The sequence below is a fragment of the Lampetra fluviatilis genome, chromosome 37, assembly GCF_964198595.1.
Source record: "Lampetra fluviatilis chromosome 37, kcLamFluv1.1, whole genome shotgun sequence".
Taxonomy (NCBI): Eukaryota; Metazoa; Chordata; class Hyperoartia; order Petromyzontiformes; family Petromyzontidae; genus Lampetra; species Lampetra fluviatilis.
In genome coordinates, this window is record NC_136311.1 from 7,803,097 (window position 1) to 7,821,842 (window position 18,746).

At 59.2% G+C, this 18,746-nt stretch overlaps 1 protein-coding gene across 10 annotated transcripts in view; it reads left to right on the plus strand.

Moving 5' to 3' along the window:
* The window catches only part of LOC144945310 (rabphilin-3A-like), a 58,191-nt gene that overhangs the window by 22,582 nt on the left and 16,863 nt on the right, over positions 1 to 18,746 (plus strand). For 4 of the 10 annotated variants that reach the window (XM_078873734.1, XM_078873736.1, XM_078873733.1 and 1 more), the window contains 6 exons: positions 3,561 to 3,736; positions 7,880 to 7,989; positions 9,951 to 10,094; positions 11,229 to 11,358; positions 12,000 to 12,086; positions 13,882 to 14,080. In XM_078873734.1, the coding sequence (XP_078729860.1) occupies positions 7,910 to 7,989; positions 9,951 to 10,094; positions 11,229 to 11,358; positions 12,000 to 12,086; positions 13,882 to 14,080 (640 nt within the window). In that variant the 5' untranslated portion in view covers positions 3,561 to 3,736; positions 7,880 to 7,909. Of the gene's footprint in view, positions 1 to 2,692; positions 2,866 to 3,560; positions 3,748 to 7,879; positions 7,990 to 9,950; positions 10,095 to 11,228; positions 11,359 to 11,999; positions 12,087 to 13,881; positions 14,081 to 18,746 lie in introns of those variants that run through there. The other 6 variants (XM_078873738.1, XM_078873730.1, XM_078873735.1 and 3 more) reach the window with 5 other exon arrangements.

Below are 18,746 nucleotides of genomic sequence, written 5' to 3' on the forward strand. Positions count from 1 at the left end.
GTGCGGGGGGGATAGAACAGCAGACGTGTCCTGGCATGAACCCTCGCTGTCCTGTCTTCAAAGACGCTCGGCACGAGTTCTCTCCAACTCAACGCGTTTCTCGGTGGGAAATGCCGAAGCGTGCGTGCACCCGTGCTCGCACGCTTCTTCGCGCACTCCCTTATCTTTCTGATCTGCGTGCCAAATCCCCGCGCCAAATCGGACACCATTGTGCTCTGCTTTCATTGTTAGAAATCTTGATTTTCCCTTTTTTTTTTAAGCCTCGTTGCGAGGAACGAGGCTGGACGTACGAAATGGACAATAGCGGAGGAGGTGGTACGAATGACGGCCGCGGAATGTTATTGATCGCTACGATTCCCGCTCACTGGTCCCGGGCCTCCCCTAGGTCGACTCAGCCTCACTTGAGCACCTGGTGCGGTGTGTAAACATCGCCACTGGGTGAGACAAAGGCAGTTGGGCACAGCACTGCCCACCACCACCCCATTGTGCACTGTGTAAGCCTCAATAAAGCAGCACTTGCCCCAGCTGCCTGTGAAAGGCTGCATGGGAGATGTGTGTTCCTTTGCGCACGAGTGTGTGTGTGTATGCTAGTGTACCAGTTAGCGCGCTGCGCTGCGAACCCGCCGACCCGAGTTCGATTCCCACTCGCGGCCAACACCAGTGACGGTTATCTGAACCGGTCGTGGGCCTCGCCTAGGTCGACTCAGCCTCACTTGAGCACCTGGTGCGGTGTGTAAACATCGCCACTGGGGGAGACAAAGGCGGCCGGGTGTGGTGCTTGCTCACTCGCCCCCATGCGTACCATGGTGCCGGCCTTCATAGGTGCTACTCGCTAACAGCACTTGCCCCAACAGCCTGTTAAGGCTATACGGGGGATCTTTGTCTTCGATTTTGTGTGCGTGTGCGAGTCATGAGTGTTTTCACGTGACCACTTTTGTGCCCAAAGGCTCAAGTGACAGTTGCTTTACGAGGCTTCACTTGAGTGGCTCCGCAGGGAAGAAAGTGTCCCGCTGTAACCGCAATACAACCGCACGCAAAGGTCCCCCGTGTAGCCCACGCAGGCTGTTGCGGGGAGGGGGGGTGCAAATGCCGTCAGACTTACACCCATGCAGATGTTAGTCGGGCGCGTGATGTCTCGGGCCGAGCCTTTGCGGTTTCGCGAGAGGTGCGGCATTTCACGAAGGAAACGCCGAGACAGACATTCACGAACCTTGCGTCATCGAATCGCGATCCCACATCGTGAGAATCCGTACGATTTGCAAACTGGTGAATTGGTAAGGGCTGCCTGGATGAAAGTTGATTATCCACATTTTTCAGGTGCCAGCCTTTTTTCAATCCACTGGTGGATTAAGGCCTCCCCCGTGCCATGTTGGTCAGGGGTTGTTTTTGTTTTTACCAAACCGCGCACCACATTGGTCAGCGCAGATTGGTGAAGGGTTGGGGGTAGGCAGAGGAGTGGGTTTGGTATAACTCGCCGGTGATGTTGGCTTTGGCGGGGAATCAAACTCCGGTTGCCGGGGTTTCTAGTGCGGTGCGCTCGCCCCAACAACAACAACGGCCGTTGTTCGCCACTAAGTGGCGGTCAGGTCACCACGGCACTTGTGCCAGGCTAGGTGCATTTTGAGGCTGTCACGTCAAGTGTCGAAGGCTCGCTGCTGGCAGGAGGTCACGGAACAGACCCGGTGTGCCATGGATGGCTGGCAGACGCGCCAACCTCTGCTCCCCACTTGCCACCTCGCTGCGTTTTACCCGCCCGGCGCACTGCTCATTGTTGTGAGCCGTCGCCTCTCCGCCCACTCCCACACGCGTACGTTCAAGACATCCCATGCCGGCCTCGCTTGAACACATTTACATTCCACTTTTGAGCTTTGGCCACACAAGGAACTCGATGCCTCACTTGGCTTTCCCATCCACTTAATGTAAAGAATTTGAACTTGCCGAACAATGTGAGGTTGTGCGTTGTCAAGTTGTTGGGTTCATTTTGTCCAGGACACCCCTCCACCACACCTTGTTATTGATACGCTAATGATTTGGTGTGTGTGCGTGCGCGTGCGGGGAGCGGTAGTGTAGCAGTTAGCACGCTGCGCTGCCAACCCGGTGACCCGAGTTCGATTCCTGCTCACGGCCACCAACACCAGTGACGATTATATGAACCGGTCCGGTGCCTCCCCTAGGTCGACTCAGCCTCAAATGAGTACCTGGTACGGGTGTGTAAACATCGCCACTGGGGACACAGAAGCGGCCGGGCGTGGTGTTGGCCACCCACCCCCTTCGTGTGCCGTGCCGGCCTTCATAGGTGCTACTCGTTAACAGCACTTGCCCCAACAGTCTGACCAGGCTATACGGGGGATCTTTGTCTTTGTAACAGTTTACTTTTTTAGTTGGCGTGCTGCGCTGCGAACCCGGCGACCCGAGTTCGATTCCCGCTCACGGCCGTCAACACCAGTGACGATTATCTGAACTCGTCCTGTGCCTCCCCGAGGTCGACTCAACTTCAAACGAGTACCTTAGCGTGACTGTGGGGGGGGGGGGGGGAGGCTGGCCACCCCAACCCCCTTGTGTGCCGTGCCGGCCACCACAGGTGCTGCTCGCTCGACAGCACCTGCCCCCCCCAAAGTCTGCCGTGGCTCCACGGGGGGGTGGGGATCTTTGCCGTCGTGCCACGGCCTTTCAAGCCTGACCACGTGCGGGGAAGACAACCGCTCGGCAGGATCTCGTCGCTTGGCGACGTCGCCTTCAAGTGCGCACTCGCCGAGTTTGTGAAGAGCTGCAGGCGGCGGTGCGACGAGGCTGCTGCGTGGCGTGTGCAGGGGGCTGCCGTTGCTCCGCGTGACGGGCGCTTGCCGAGTCCTGGCGCACCGCACGGTATGTTTGGGATCCGGGGGGGGGGTGGGGTTTAATCCGTGAGAAACCTGAGAGCAATGGATGATTCATCATCGCCATCAGCATTCTAACAGCAGCAATAGCCGTGGGTTTATCCACTGCTGGATGAAGACGTCCGCCCAACATTGTCGCCCGCCCCCCCCCGCCCCCCCAAGATTACGGTCCGTCTCGCTCCTGCGCATGAGCTGATCTCGTTTTCTCTGGACCTCCACGAGGTCGACTTGGCCTTAAGTCAGTCCCTGGTGCGGTGTGTAACACAGCAGCACTGGGGAGACAAAGGCATCCCACTCCCCCATGCGCTTCATTCTCGCTACTCGCTAACTGCACTTGCCCCAACAGTCTGTTGAAGGCTACACAGGATGGGGGGGGCCTTTGCCTTTGCTTATAATAGGTGCTTGCTACCTGCACTCACCTCCCAGCAGTGCTGAGTAATGTAGGCCGCACCGGGAGGAACCTTCGTCCCAGAGGCGCCTTTCAATTCCCACCGTGGTGAACGAACGCCACTAGAAACGAACGCGGGGGGGGGGGGGTTGGGATTTGTCACCGCCACCGCGTGTGGAGCAGGGACTTGTGAAATCGATTCGTGGCGATTGGCAAGCGTTCGCGAACAAAAAAAATAAAATCCCCTGTCCCTAATCTTACCGCCCCCCTCCCTCCCTCCCCCAAATTCCGCGCAGAATTGAAATCGCTGCCTTGGTCCGTGCTTGCAAGCCTCGGGCTGGCGTGGCGTTGGCGCTGAATCGCTAATTCAACCGGAGCGCCGCTTGACCACCCGGGGAGAGGACAAAGCGGCGTTACAGCGCAGGACACGTGGAGGGCAAAGGTCAATTCTCGAGTGCGAAAAGAAAAAAAGGTCAAATTTTGGTGCGAAACGTGGCGGAAATGCATGCGGAGCGGTCGGGCTTACGCAGAACCCCGCGGGGCCCGTTGTTTGATTATGTTTACAGGCCACGGCAAACATCGGTTGCGATTTGTCTGAATCGGCCCTGTGTGCATCCCCAACCCCCCCAACCTCCCGAAGCTGACTCCGCCTTAAATGAGTACAGCACCCTGATGTGATGTGGGGGGGGGGGGGGTGGATCATAATTGGGGAGAGAAAGGCGGCCAGGAGTGGTGTTGGCCCCACCACTCCATGCGCCGCCACCAGGCCTATCATAGTGCTACCATCGCGCACCTGGTGCGGTGTGTAAACATCGCCACTGGGGAGACAAAGGCGGCCAGGCGTGTTGCTGGCCACAACCGCCACCCCTTCGTGCCTTCATAGGTGACAGCAGTTGCCCCAACGGCCTGTGGAGGCTACCTGGGAGATCTCTGTCTTTGTGCGTGTGCGTGCGTGTGCGTGCGCTAGTGGTAGTGTAGCGGTTATCCCACTGCACTCTGAAGTCTGAACCCAGCGACCCAAGTTCAATTGCAGCTCACGGCCAACACCATCGCCTATTATCTGAACCACGAGTGTAAAATCGGTGTGACTGCCATTAGTGGTCTCGTGAAGCACAACAGAAGAGATGATTTCCACCCACGATGTGCCATGATTGAGGGCCATTGCCCGAAACGTCGCCTATCATATCTATTTTTTCCCCCTTTTACGACCACGGTATTTAATGACAAATGAGTTGAAATTTTGTTATTTGTGCACCACCGCAAACATAGCGCAGCATCGTCACCGAGCTCACTTAGATATGAAGATCAACACATTTTATTTCGGCACACAATACGAGTCGTGCGAAAAAGATCTGAAATTGGCTTTGTAAACACACGGCATTCCAAAAGCCTAATACAGTGCATGCAAGATTAGCCAAAATGTACAAAGCGTACCGACGCTTAAACGTGCATAGGACAGGGCTCATCGCTGAGGTTCTTGTGGCGCTGTGCAAATTCCACATTCCTATGGCAGGGAGCCAGTCCCCACATTGTAACAGCCACTGTCGACCGTACGCGGAGCGGCACTATTTTCACGAACCCGGGAGGGGGGTCTCGATGGGCCGAGTCGCAGCCTTCTCACTCTCCGAGTCACTGCGAGGCCAACGCCGCAGGTACCACCACCACCGATGCGGTTCCACTGCGTCGGTGGTCGCGGTCGTGCCGCTGCCGCCGCAGCCGCGGTCCAGCTCTCCTCCTCCGCGTTCTTCGGGGCGGTGCCCCGGTGCCGTTCGTTGAGATGTCCGACGTTTCGCCCCCCCCCCCCCGCGTGCCCTGGGGGGGGGGAGGAGCTTCTTCCGGAACCGAAGACGTCCAAACATCGCGCGGACCAGCACGCGGGCGGAGGGCGAGAATGAGCGCCGCGCGACCATTGTTGAGTTTTGCCTGAGTTTCCGTTCAACCGTTTCCTGGGCTTGCATTTTGATTTCTGAGCGCGCCTGTTTCGTCGGCCAGCGTTAATGCGACCGTTTCGCTTTCCTAGAATTCACTCGAACATCCCCGATGTGGCCCGCCCGGTCACAACGATGTCGCCGCCACGAACACGAAGGGAGAAAAATAACAAACAAATGGATGCCGTCAGTCGCCACCTTTTGATATCGCCTTTGTTGAGACTCCCCGCAATCTTCCCCGGTAGGCGGAACCTACGTGGGAATTTATTTGGCCGCACCGAACCAAACCCTCCATGGCCGGCGCGGTGAAGTATGGTCAAGCAAAACGCCACGACCGACACACGACATCCCCTCTCTTCTCTGCCACTCGAGTTCTCCAGCTCAGAAACAAAATATGCACGCTTTGTTGCAATGCCGTGCTTTATGCAGAGCCTCCAAGTTGTATTAACCCTATGCTGCCATGCAATTGCTCAAGGGGAGCGGAGAGCGGGGTGCGGGTAATTTGTTTTTGCCGGACCAGCGATTGAACCACGGGCGATCGCGAACGAACACGGGATTTGCACCACCACCACCGCCACCATCACCAGAAACAAACGACAAAGATCCCCCGTATAGCCTCTGCAGACTTTAAGGGGAAAGTGCTGTGAGTGAGCACCTGTGAAGGCCGGCACGGCACGCGAGGAGGGCGGGTGGCCAGCACCGCGCCTGGCCGCATGGGCCTCCCTCCTGGTGATGTTTTACACGCACCACCAAGCGCAGTACTCATTTGGGGCCGAGTCGACCTACAGGAGGTCCATGACCGGTTCAGATCATCATCGCTGGTGTTGGCAGTGAACTCGGGCCACTAACACTCCCACTCCGCACCACCGCCGCCAGCGATCGGCTCCGAACGAGCACAAATATCCACGGTCTCCAGCGGTTTCCCGTCTGACCGGTTCCACGCGCCTCCTGTTGGCGCGTGCGGCACGCCCTCGCCGCAACCAGCACCGCAACCGTGGCTGTCATTCTAACCGGGTCGGTCCTGGTCGGCGTGTGCCCGGCACATCACATCCAGTATACCTCTCACGACACTCTGTGGCTACTTGAGTCACGCCGTGCTGGCTAGGAGATGTTAACTTCCTCGCCTGGTGTGCAGGAGGTCGTGGGTTCGAACCCGACCCTCTGACGCCTGCTGTATATTTGGAGTTTGTGTCCGGTTTTTCCCTCCACATTGAGAATCGGCGCGTGTTTATAGTATTGGCTGCTATACATTTCGACGTGGTAAGCCACGGCGCTGAAAAAGAGCTACATAGCTTACCTGGTTACATTAAAACAGTTACGTTAGTTAAGTTATAGTTAGTCAAACCTACTGCATAGTACCAGTGAGCTTTTAAAAAAAAAGTTACACCTGGCAAACCACATCCAGCATCCGCTTGGCACATGTCAAACTACTCCGGTGGGTGTGGAAAAATATCCGCCGAGAAACAAACAGTGCCCCAAGGGGACAAAACCACCGCTGCCGATAACTCGATGGCCAGGCAATGGGAGCCACGCGAGCTCCGGGTGGAGCTCCGGGTGGAGCTCCGGGTGGAGCTCCAGGTGGTGCTCCGGGTGGAGCTCCAGGTGGAGCTCCGGGTGGAGCTCCGGGTGGAGCTCCAGGTGGTGCTCCAGGTGGAGCTCCAGGTGGAGCTCCGGGCGGAGCTCGCGGTGGAGCTCCGGGCGGAGCTCCGGGCGGAGCTCCAGGTGGTGCTCCGGGTGGAGCTCCAGGTGGAGCTCCAGGTGGAGCTCCGGGCGGAGCTCCGGGTGGAGCTCCGGGTGGAGCTCCGGGTGGTGCTCCGGGTGGAGCTCCAGGTGGAGCTCCGGGCGGAGCTCGCGGTGGAGCTCCGGGCGGAGCTCCGGGCGGAGCTCGCGGTGGAACTCCGGGCGCAGCTCGCGGTGGAGCTCCGGGCGCAGCTCGCGGTGGAGCTCCGGGCGGAGCTCGCGGTGGAGCTCCGGGCGGAGCTCGCGGTGGAGCTCCGGGCGGAGCTCGCGGTGGAGCTCCGGGCGGAGCTCGCGGTGGAGCTCCGGGCGGAGCTCGCGGTGGAGCTCCGGGCGGAGCTCGCGGTGGAGCTCGCGAGCTCTGCGTGGGGTACGAGACGATCGATCGGTTTCAGGGCGGCGGCCGATCGTTACGCGTCAAGCGTCGCGTGAAACCGCACGGCGATCACGCCGCCTCCGCCTCAACTCGTGTCAATAATTGGCACTCATTATTATAAATGGAGCGAACCTACGGCAACACAAGGGGCCCATGCTGTAGAGTCCACACGGACAGGTTCTTGAACCCACTTGCTCATACCGCCATCTTGCGGGTTTGGGGGGCGCCTCGCAAACACGCGCTTCCATCCTGCACGTGATCCACCAACCCCCCCCCCACCCCACCCCACCGCGCGAGTCGGTGGTCCCCGGCGTTTTTGGTCCCCGCCCCACCGGCGGTCTGTGAGGCCGTGGGAAATGGGGAACCCGAGGAACCGTTGCAGATTCTGCTTTTGAAAAATATCCGCCACCGCCGCACGGCCGACCGGCGGGAAAATTGCTGAGCGTTGACAGTGTGGGGGGGGGGGGGGTGTAACCGCCGTGCCGAGCGTGCGGTCGCAGACGCTCAACGTGCTCGCGCAGCTCTGGAGCAGGAGTCTAAGCGGTACCCGCTGACCATCCCCCGGCGCGTGCAGGGCCATCGAGGGAGCGAGCGGGCGGGCGCCATGACGGACGCCGTGTTCGGCAGCAGCGTCGCCGACCGCTGGGTCTGCCCCAACGACCGCCACCTGGCCCTGCGCGCCAAGTGAGTGCTCGCCGGACCGCGGCCACGGTCGCTGCAGCTGCACCTCTCACACCACCACCACCACCACCACCACTCCCACCACTCGAACCACCACCAACATCACCACCACTCCCACCACTCAAACCACCACCAACATCACCACCACTCCCACCACTCAAACCACCACCAACATCACCACCACTCCCACCACTCAAACCACCACCAACATCACCACCACTCCCACCACTCAAACCACCACCAACATCACCACCACTCCCACCACTCCCACCACTCAAACTACCACCAACATCACCACCACTCCCACCACTCAAACCACCACCAACATCACCACCCATTCACACCACCACCACTCCCACCACAACCACCACTCAAACTACCACCAACATCACCATCCATTCACACCACCACCACTCTCACCACTCCCACCACTCAAACCACCACCACCAACACCAGCACCACTCACGCCACCACCGCTCACGCCACCACCACTCCCACCACTCAAACCACCACCAACATCACCACCACTCCCACCACTCCCACCACTCAAACTACCACCAACATCACCACCACTCCCACCACTCTAACCACCACCAACATCACCACCCATTCACACCACCACCACTCCCACCACAACCACCACTCAAACCACCACCAACATCACCATCCATTCACACCACAACCACTCTCACCACTCCCACCACTCAAACCACCACCACCAACACCAGCACCACTCACGCCACCACCGCTCACGCCACCACCATTCCCACCACTCAAACCACCACTAACATCACCACCACTCCCACCACTCCCACCACTCCCACCACTCAATCTACCACCAACATCACCACCACTCCCACCACTCAACCACCACCAACATCACCACCCATTCACAACATCACCACTCCCACCACTCAAACTACCAACACCACCACCACCACCACTCACACCACCACCACTCACACCACCACCGCTCACACCACCACTGCTCACACCACCACCACGGGCGGCTGAAACAAAACAAAAACCCGGATGGGAACCCAGGCTCTGTGCGTCACCGGCACAGTGCTCTCTTGGGCTCTCTTATGCGCGTCGTGGTCGATTCCTTTTCATGTTTGTATTTCTGGATTTCTGTCCGTGCCATGTCCCACCTCTCAAAGGCGCTGGTGCGGGGAGAGATGCCGTGAGTCCACTCGGCGACCTTTAACTCAAAATTGTTGCGATATTTCGGTAAAGGGCGGCAGCAGGCTCGAGCGAGAAAAGTCGTTTTGACGTCGCTCGCCCTCTCACTGGCTCGCTCGCTCCCGCGCCTGCACGCTCCCTTTCCCGCTCACCCTTTCCCTCCCTCGCTCCCTCTCCTGCTCACCCTTTCCCTCCCTCGTCCTCTCGCTCCCTCTCCCGCTCACCCTTTCCCTCTCCCGCTCGCCGTCATTGTGAGCCCTCAAGCCATCTAGGCCACTTTGGCCACATTGGCGTAATTTTTTTTTCTTCCAAAATTATGTTTCTTATCGCTGGAAGTTTTCATTTGGAGCCCTGCACCTGGGGTCCGAAACAGCCCCGAGAAGTTGAGGTTACAGAGCTGGTTTTGAGGTCGAGGCAATCGGATCTGTTGATCCGCACTTAGGGGCACATATTTTAACGTGACATGCAAAACGAAGGTCACGGTATGTGAATAAAGCTGGCGGTTTCTATTGTCGGAGTTGGATTCGAGCCAAATTAAGAACAAAACCAAGTTGAGTGTTTTTTTTTCTTCTGCGTGCAGTCATCGGTGACCAGGCTGAGACGAACAACTTTCCACACTCGAGATGCCTCGCGTGTCACTTAGAGACCTCTCACTTACCCCCCCCTCCCCGCCTCGAGGTGTCGCACGTGCCAACGCACGCATACCACCCCAGGTGCACGCGTACCCCCACGGCGTGAGCCGCTGCCCACGTGTCGCGTGCGTGTCGCGTGCCGTGGTGCAGGCTCAACACGGGCTGGTCGGTGCACACGCACCGCTCGGAGAAGCAGCGCAGGAACGAGACGCTGAGCGAGGAGGAGCGCGAGGCCATCCACAAGGTCATCGAGAAAGCCGAGAAGATGGAGCTGCTGGAGCAGGAGCGCATCGGGTGAGCGAGCGAAGAAGAAGAAGCGTGGGAGCGGAGCGCCTCCGTCGCCGATGTTGGAGGTCCCTCGCCGAAACGTCACGGCTCGCGTCGACCGGTGTCAAGATCGTCGCGAGCACTCCGCCACTTGTCCACGTGTGGTCACCTCCACTTGCAACCCCCCTCCCCCTCTTCCCCGCGACCTCCCCCCCCCCCCCCCCCCTGTGGAAACAGACGCCCCTCCTCCTCCTCCGTGCGGCTCACTTCTGCTCGCTCATCCCTTCTTCTCCCTCCCTTCCTCCCTCCCTTCTCATCATCCTAATCACCGTCTCCATCCCTGATGAAACATCTTGGCCCTGCCATTCCTTCTTCCGCTCCTCCTCTCCCCCTGCTGCTGCTGCTGCTTCTGCTCATCTTGCGCCGTGCCCTCCTCTTCTTTGTCCGTCTTGGGGCGGGGTGGGGGGAGGGGGTAGCGACTTCCGCCCCGACCTCTCCCTGTCACTTTCCCGTTACTTTCTCGTTGCCCCGTTCACGATCGCAGCCCTTGACTCCACTCGCCCTCGGGCATGTCGCGTCGCCCCGGGCACAACCGCCTTCGTATCGACTATGTCACCGCATCTTAGTGACACGCAGGCGGTGCCCGCAGCACTGGTCTGAAGATGCACGACGCTCAACAGAGACTCCGTCTGTAACCCCACCCGCTTTGTCTGCACGTGATCTACGTGAATGTCGAACGGAAGGAAACTCCTGGCCTACTCGTCGTGGACTCGCGCGGCCCCCTTTGCAATTCGCGATTGGGATGCTTGCCGCCGCCGCCGTGCGTCACGGCAAGGGCACGCGCGAGATTGCCGGTTCGGCGACCGCGGCTTCACCGCGTCGGTAGAGGAACTCGTTGGACGCTGGCGCGTCTTGTCTCCGCGATTCCCCGATCTCGTTCGAAAAAACTTCTCCTGCGCGGTATCCATGCCGCAGCCTGCGCGCCTGCCCCACTCGGTTGAGAACACGGCCAGCCCCCACCCGTTCGATGGCCCCCCGCCACTGACCCCGGTCGACGCCACCCCCCCCTCCCCCCACCGTCCCATGACCCTCGCCACTGACCCTGTCCCGTGCCCCCCCCCACCCCCACCCCACCGCCCCCTCCCCTCCGTGACGCTGCAGGCGGCTGGTGGAGCGGCTGGAGAACATGAGACGGAACGCACTGGGCGACGGCGCCGCGCGCTGCGTGCTGTGCGGGGAGCAGCTGGGCCTGCTCGGCTCGGCCGCCGCGCTCTGTGAGGACTGCAAGAAGGTGAGGGGGGGACGGGGGGAGGGGGGAAGTCGGGGTGAGTTGGGGGAGGTGGAGGTGGGGAGTCTGGCTGCCAAAATGGCGAAAAACATCAAAAGGATGCGCTCAGGCTGAGCGTGATGGTGGAAGTCAGTCGTGGCGTCCAGTGTCAGTGTGGGGGGCGGGAGGGGGGCGGCGGAGGGAGAGGGAGCCACGGCGAGACGGAGTCATGAGCTCACAAAGCTGGCGTCCACGCAGACACAGACACAGACACGACCACCACACACACGGCTACCAGACAGACACACACGGCAGCCACAGACAAGCTGGTAAGAGGCATTTTTCGTATCTGTGAACAGTGGGGAGCAGTGGCGCAGTAGTTGGCGCGCTGCGCAACGAAGCTGCTGACCCAAGTTCGACTCCCCGCTAGGTCGTCTCGGCCTTAAGCGAGTACCTGCTCGCGGTTTGTGATCATCGGCACCGGGGTGACAAAGGCAGCTGGGCGTGGTGTCGGCCCACCCACTCCCGTCGCGTTTCCGTGCCGGCCTTCACAGGTGGTGGCGCTGCTCGCCAAACAGCACTTGCCCCGACAGTCGTCGAAGGCTATACGGGGGACGTTTGTCTCTGTGTGTGCCGCCCCCCCACCCCCGTCTCTCTCCCGTCAGAACGTGTGCACCAAGTGTGGCGTCGACTCCGTGTGCAGCCGCCAGCGTCCGCTCTGGCTGTGCAAGATCTGCAGCGAGCAGCGAGAGGTGAAGTATACTCTTAGTTTTTTCGGTAAAGTCACGTAGGTAAAAAAATTACATTAAAATTAATTAAAATAAAATCATAATAAACGTGACTTTTTATTATTTTATTTTTTATTAATTTTAATTTCATTTTTTTACCAACGTGACTTTACCGAAAATACTAAGAGTATGAATCCTTGCAGTCACGAAAGCTTCAAATCTAGAGAGGTGAAGTGTTCGATCGGGAAGGGGCACAAATGTTGATGATGACGCTGATAACGACGTCCCCCGGCCGGTGCCCCTCCAGCCAGCCCCCCCACCCTGTCGAGCCAGCCCCACCCTCTCGGAATCTTTGTGGTGCTCGATAGGTCTCTGTGTAGCTCTATTTATCTTTCTGGATATGCACGTGACGCCGTGGGTCCTCTACCTAACTCAATAGATCTCCACGTAACGCTGTGGATCTCTACGTAACTCAATAGATCTCTACATAACTCTGTGGATCTCCACATAACTCTACAAGTCCTCTACGTAACTCAATAGATCTGTACATGAATGTGTGGATCTCTACGTAACTCTGTGGATCTCTACGTAACTCAATAGATCTGTACATGAATGTGTGGATCTCTACGTAACTCAATAGATCTGTACATGAATGTGTGGATCTCTACGTAACTCTGTGGATCTCTACATAACTCAATAGATTTGTACATGAATGTGTGGATCTCTACGTAACTCTGTGGATCTCTACATAACTCAATAGATTTGTACATGAATGTGTGGATCTCTACGTAACTCTGTGGATCTCTACATAACTCAATAGATTTGTACATGAATGTGTGGATCTCTACGTAACTCTGTGGATCTCTACGTAACTCAATAGATCTGTACATGAATGTGTGGATCTCCACGTAACTCTGTGGATCTCTACGTAACTCAATAGATTTGTACATGAATGTGTGGATCTCTACGTAACTCTGTGGATCTCTACGTAACTCAATAGATTTGTACATGAATGTGTGGATCTCTACGTAACTCTGTGGATCTCTACATAACTCAATAGATTTGTACATGAATGTGTGGATCTCTACGTAACTCTGTGGATCTCTACGTAACCCAATAGATCTGTACATGAATGTGTGGATCTCTATGTAATTCCGTGTAACGCGTGGTGTCCTGTAACTGCTGCCACTGGGCTGTGGTGGTCCCTGTGACAACATCTGCTTCGGCTCTATGGGGGCCCTCACCAGCTGAGATAATAAAGTCCGCGTCTGAGCCGTTGTATAAATCCAAATTGTATAGAAGAATTGGTTTTACCCTTTCTGGCAATAGAACAGGTGTTAAGATGTTAAAACAACAAACAAAATCCTCGTGCAAGGAATTATGTCTGCATTAACCACGCATGCTTGTGTTGAGCATGCAAACAAAAAACATGCTCTGGTTGTTTGTGCATTGTCGTTTCACATTTTGGTATTCTCTGGACTAACACTGTTTGAGACGAGGCTCTTGAGAAAGCTCTCTCTGGTGTGGACCAATCAGTTTGAAACACAATGCATCATATACGACCAGAGCGCGTTTTTTTTGTTTGCATGTTCACCACAAGTACGTGTGGTTAAGGCGGACGTTATTCCTTGCAGGAGATTTCTGTTTGGTGTTTTAGCATCTTAACACAACTGTAAAACCAATTCTTTATATTTTGATACCGGCAAGGGAGGTCCCACGAAATCCAAATTTCACCGTCGCATCATCCCCCAGCGTCCGCTCCGTCCGGTGTTCACCGCCTCCTCCTGCCCCTCTCGCCACGCGCCCGTCTCTCCGCTAGGTGTGGAAGCGCTCCGGAGCGTGGTTCTTCAAGGGGCTGCCCAAGTACGTGCTGCCCCCCAAGACGTCCGGGGCGGGGGGCCGGCACGACTCGCGGCCCGTCGCGGCCGCGGTCCTCGGCAGGAACCCGCAAGGGGCGGCGAGGGACCAGGCGGCCTCCGCGCCCGACACGCGCACCTACACCTGGGTGCGCGGTCGCGGTGAGTGATTTGGGGGCGGGGGGCGGGAGGGGGCCGCGGAGAGTTTCGCGTCGTGAGCGCGAGGCTGCCGCACGCGCACACACAGCCGCTGACGCACGCACACACACAGCCGCCACCGTGGACACACGCGCACAGCTGCGGCTCGACGGCCTCTCTCCTCCGTCTCTCCTCCTCCGTCTCTCCTCCTCCGTCTCTCCTCCGTCTCTCCTCCTCCGTCTCTCCTCCGTCTCTCCTCCTCCGTCTCTCCTCCTCCGTCTCTCCTCCTCCGTCTCTCCTCCGTCTCTCCTCCTCCGTCTCTCCTCCTCCGTCTCTCCTCCTCCGTCCCTCCTCCATCTCTCCTCCTCCGTCCCTCCTCCGTCTCTCCTCCGTCTCTCCTCCGTCTCTCCTCCTCCGTCTCTCCTCCTCCGTCTCTCCTCCGTCTCTCCTCCGTCTCTCCTCCTCCGTCTCTCCTCCGTCTCTCCTCCTCCGTCTCTCCTCCTCCGTCCCTCCTCCGTCTCTCCTCCGTCTCTCCTCCTCCGTCTCTCCTCCGTCTCTCCTCCTCCGTCTCTCCTCCGTCTCTCCTCCTCCGTCTCTCCTCCTCCGTCTCTCCTCCTCCGTCCCTCCTCCGTCCCTCCTCCGTCCCTCCTCCGTCTCTCCTCCGTCTCTCCTCCGTCTCTCCTCCTCCGTCCCTCCTCCGTCTCTCCTCCGTGTCTCCTCCGTCTCTCCTCCGTCTCTGCTCCGTCTCTCCTCCGTCTCTCCTCCGTCTCTCCTCCGTCTCTCCTCTGTCTCTCCTCCGTCTCTCCTCCGTCTCTCCTCCGTCTCTCCTCCGTTTCTCCTCCGTCTCTCCTCCTCCGTCTCTCCTCCTCCGTCTCTCCTCCTCCGTCTCTCCTCGGTCTCTCCTCGGTCTCTCCTCCGTCTCTCCTCCGTCTCTCCTCCGTCTCTCCTCCGTCTCTCCTCCTTTTTTTTTTTACGATCAGTGGAAACAAGAAGATGCTCGGTGTATTCGGCACTTTGTTTCGTTCATCATTTCGTAAATTTTTTTTTTTTTTTAAACGGGGCTTTATGTAGCCCTCGCTCGCTCTCTCGCTCACTCTCTCACTCGTTCGCTCTCTCTCTCTCACTCGCTCTCTCTCTCGCTTGTTCTGTCGCTCATTCTCTCGCTCACTCTCTCGTTATGTACGCCGCCCCCCTCGCAGTCCGACGGCCTCCGACGGGTAGCTCATATCAGCATGCAGAGCTCCCCATCATCTGCCACGGAGCACACGGCCTCCTCCATCGCCCACTGCTCCATGAAGGCCGGCACGGCGTGGGTCAACCGCGCATGGCGGAACTCCAGCCACACCCTGGCTCCGACCAGAGCGCGGAAGATGCCCAGGCTGTTGGCTGGACGTTTCCCCTCCAGGGCCACCTTCCTCGCCCTGTAAATGGCGAGCTTGGCGTAGCCGACGAGCACGTTGACCAGCCCCTGAAGATGTTGGGATCCGTCGCCCTTTCCGTCTCTCCTCCTCCGTCTCTCCTCCGTCTCTCCTCCTCCGTCTCTCCTCCGTCTCTCCTCCGTCTCTCCTCCGTCTCTCCTCCGTCTCTCCTCCGTCTCTCCTCCGCCTCTCCTCCGTCTCTCCTCCGTCTCTCCTCCGTCTCTCCTCCGTCTCTCCTCCGTCTCTCCTCCGTCTCTCCTCCGCCTCTCCTCCGCCTCTCCTCCGTCTCTCCTCCGTCTCTCCTCCGTCTCTCCTCCGTCTCTCCTCCTCCGTCCCTCCTCCTCCGTCTCTCCTCCGTCTCTCCTCCGTCTCTCCTCCGTCTCTCCTCCTCCGTCTCTCCTCCGTCTCTCCTCCTCCGTCTCTCCTCCGTCTCTCCTCCTCCGTCTCTCCTCCGTCTCTCCTCCGCCTCTCCTCCGTCTCTCCTCCGTCTCTCCTCCGTCTCTCCTCCGTCTCTCCTCCGCCTCTCCTCCGTCTCTCCTCCGTCTCTCCTCCGTCTCTCCTCCGTCTCTCCTCCGCCTCTCCTCCGCCTCTCCTCCGTCTCTCCTCCGTCTCTCCTCCGTCTCTCCTCCGTCTCTCCGTCTCTCCTCCGCCTCTCCTCCGCCTCTCCTCCGCCTCTCCTCCGTCTCTCCTCCGTCTCTCCTCCTCCGTCCCTCCTCCGTCCCTCCTCCGTCTCTCCTCCGTCCCTCCTCCGTCTCTCCTCCTCCGTCTCTCCTCCTCCGTCTCTCCTCCTCCGTCTCTCCTCCGTCTCTCCTCCTCCGTCTCTCCTCCTCCGTCTCTCCTCCTCCGTCTCTCCTCCGTCTCTCCTCCGCCTCTCCTCCGCCTCTCCTCCGTCTCTCCTCCGTCTCTCCTCCGTCTCTCCTCCGTCTCTCCTCCGTCTCTCCTCCGCCTCTCCTCCGCCTCTCCTCCGCCTCTCCTCCGTCTCTCCTCCGTCTCTCCTCCGTCTCTCCTCCGCCTCTCCTCCGTCTCTCCTCCGTCTCTCCTCCGTCTCTCCTCCGTCTCTCCTCCGCCTCTCCTCCGTCTCTCCTCCGCCTCTCCTCCGTCTCTCCTCCGTCTCTCCGTCTCTCCTCCGCCTCTCCTCCGTCTCTCCTCCGTCTCTCCTCCGTCTCTCCTCCGTCTCTCTTCCTCCGTCTCTCCTCCGTCTCTCCTCCATCTCTCCTCCGTCTCTCCTCCGTCTCTCCTCCGTCTCTCCTCCGTCTCTCCTCCTCCGTCTCTCCTCCGTCTCTCCTCCTCCGTCTCTCCTCCTCCGTCTCTCCTCCGTCTCTCCTCCGCCTCTCCTCTGTCTCTCCTCCGTCTCTCCTCCGTCTCTCCTCCGTCTCTCCTCCTCCGTCTCTCCTCCGTCTCTCCTCCTCCGTCTCTCCTCCTCCGTCTCTCCTCCGTCTCTCCTCCGCCTCTCCTCCGTCTCTCCTCCGTCTCTCCTCCGCCTCTCCTCCGTCTCTCCTCCGTCTCTCCTCCGTCTCTCCTCCGCCTCTCCTCCGTCTCTCCTCCGTCTCTCCTCCGCCTCTCCTCCGCCTCTGCTCCGTCTCTCCTCCGTCTCTCCTCCGTCTCTCCTCCGTCTCTCCTCCGCCTCTCCTCCGCCTCTCCTCCGTCTCTCTTCCGTCTCTCCTCCGTCTCTCCTCCTCCGTCCCTCCTCCGTCCCTCCTCCGTCTCTCCTCCGTCCCTCCTCCGTCTCTCCTCCGTCTCTCCTCCTCCGTCTCTCCTCATCCGTCTCTCCTCCTCCGTCTCTCCTCCTCCGTCTCTCCTCCTCCGTCTCTCCTCCTCCGTCTCTCCTCCGCCTCTCCTCCGCCTCTCCTCCGTCTCTCCTCCGTCTCTCCTCCGTCTCTCCTCCGTCTCTCCTCCGTCTCTCCTCCGCCTCTCCTCCGCCTCTCCTCCGTCTCTCCTCCGCCTCTCCTCCGCCTCTCCTCCGTCTCTCCTCCGTCTCTCCTCCGTCCCTCCTCCGTCCCTCCTCCGTCTCTCCTCCGTCCCTCCTCCGTCTCTCCTCCGTCTCTCCTCTGTCTCTCCTCCTCCGTCTCTCCTCCTCCGTCTCTCCTCCTCCGTCTCTCCTCCTCCGTCTCTCCTCCTCCGTCTCTCCTCCTCCGTCTCTCCTCCGTCTCTCCTCCGTCTCTCCTCCGCCTCTCCTCCGCCTCTCCTCCGCCTCTCCTCCGTCTCTCCTCCGTCTCTCCTCCGTCTCTCCTCCGTCTCTCCTCCGTCTCTCCTCCGTCTCTCCTCCGTCTCTCCTCCGTCTCTCCTCGGTCTCTCCTCCGCCTCTCCTCCGCCTCTCCTCCGTCTCTCCTCCGTCTCTCCTCCGTCTCTCCTCCGTCTCTCCTCCGTCTCTCCTCCGTCTCTCCTCCGCCTCTCCTCGGTCTCTCCTCCGTCTCTCCTCCGCCTCTCCTCCGCCTCTCCTCCGTCTCTCCTCCGTCTCTCCTCCGTCTCTCCTCCGCCTCTCCTCCGTCTCTCCTCCGTCTCTCCTCCGTCTCTCCTCCGACTCTCCTCGGTCTCTCCTCCGTCTCTCCTCCGTCTCTCCTCCGTCTCTCCTCCGACTCTCCTCGGTCTCTCCTCCGTCTCTCCTCCGTCTCTCCTCTGTCTCTCCTCGGTCTCTCCTCCGTCTCTCCTCCGTCTCTCCTCCGTCTCTCCTTCGTCTCTCCGTTATGCCGCTGTTGCCCCTCCCCCCCCCCCCCCCCCACTGGATGGCAGGGATTGGAGTTCCGTCGCCCGGTGACGGAACTCCAAAAATGTGCACAAACAAAGCTCGTGTTATCCATGAGTCCGGGTAGTGTTGGCGACGCACGCGGCTCTGCCCCGTAGTCCAGCACTGTGGAGGCAGCGGCGAGGGTTGTTGGATCTCTGCACAAATATAATTAATTAAACTCGACGAGGATCCGTCCATACCCTGGCTTGCCCGGGAGAAGGCGGTACGGCAAATGTGAACTCCACCTGTTCCGCCTGTATGGGCGCAGCGTTGCCCCCTCTCACACATGCGAGCCTTCTCCTGGTGCGCCTGTCTCCTCGTACACGTAAAAGCACATCGATTGAAAATATATAAAGAGACGCAGAGGAGCACAGAGCTTGGCCAATTGTTTGTAACGCCGGCTCACTGCCGCCTGGCTGCTACTGCTGCCTTCCCCACTGCTCTGTGGTTGCTCATTGCGCCTCCAAGTCGTCCCATCTCTCTCCGTCTCTACGAGAGCGAGCGAGTACTGTACGGCGGCAGAGCAGCATTACAAGTGTGTGGAGGT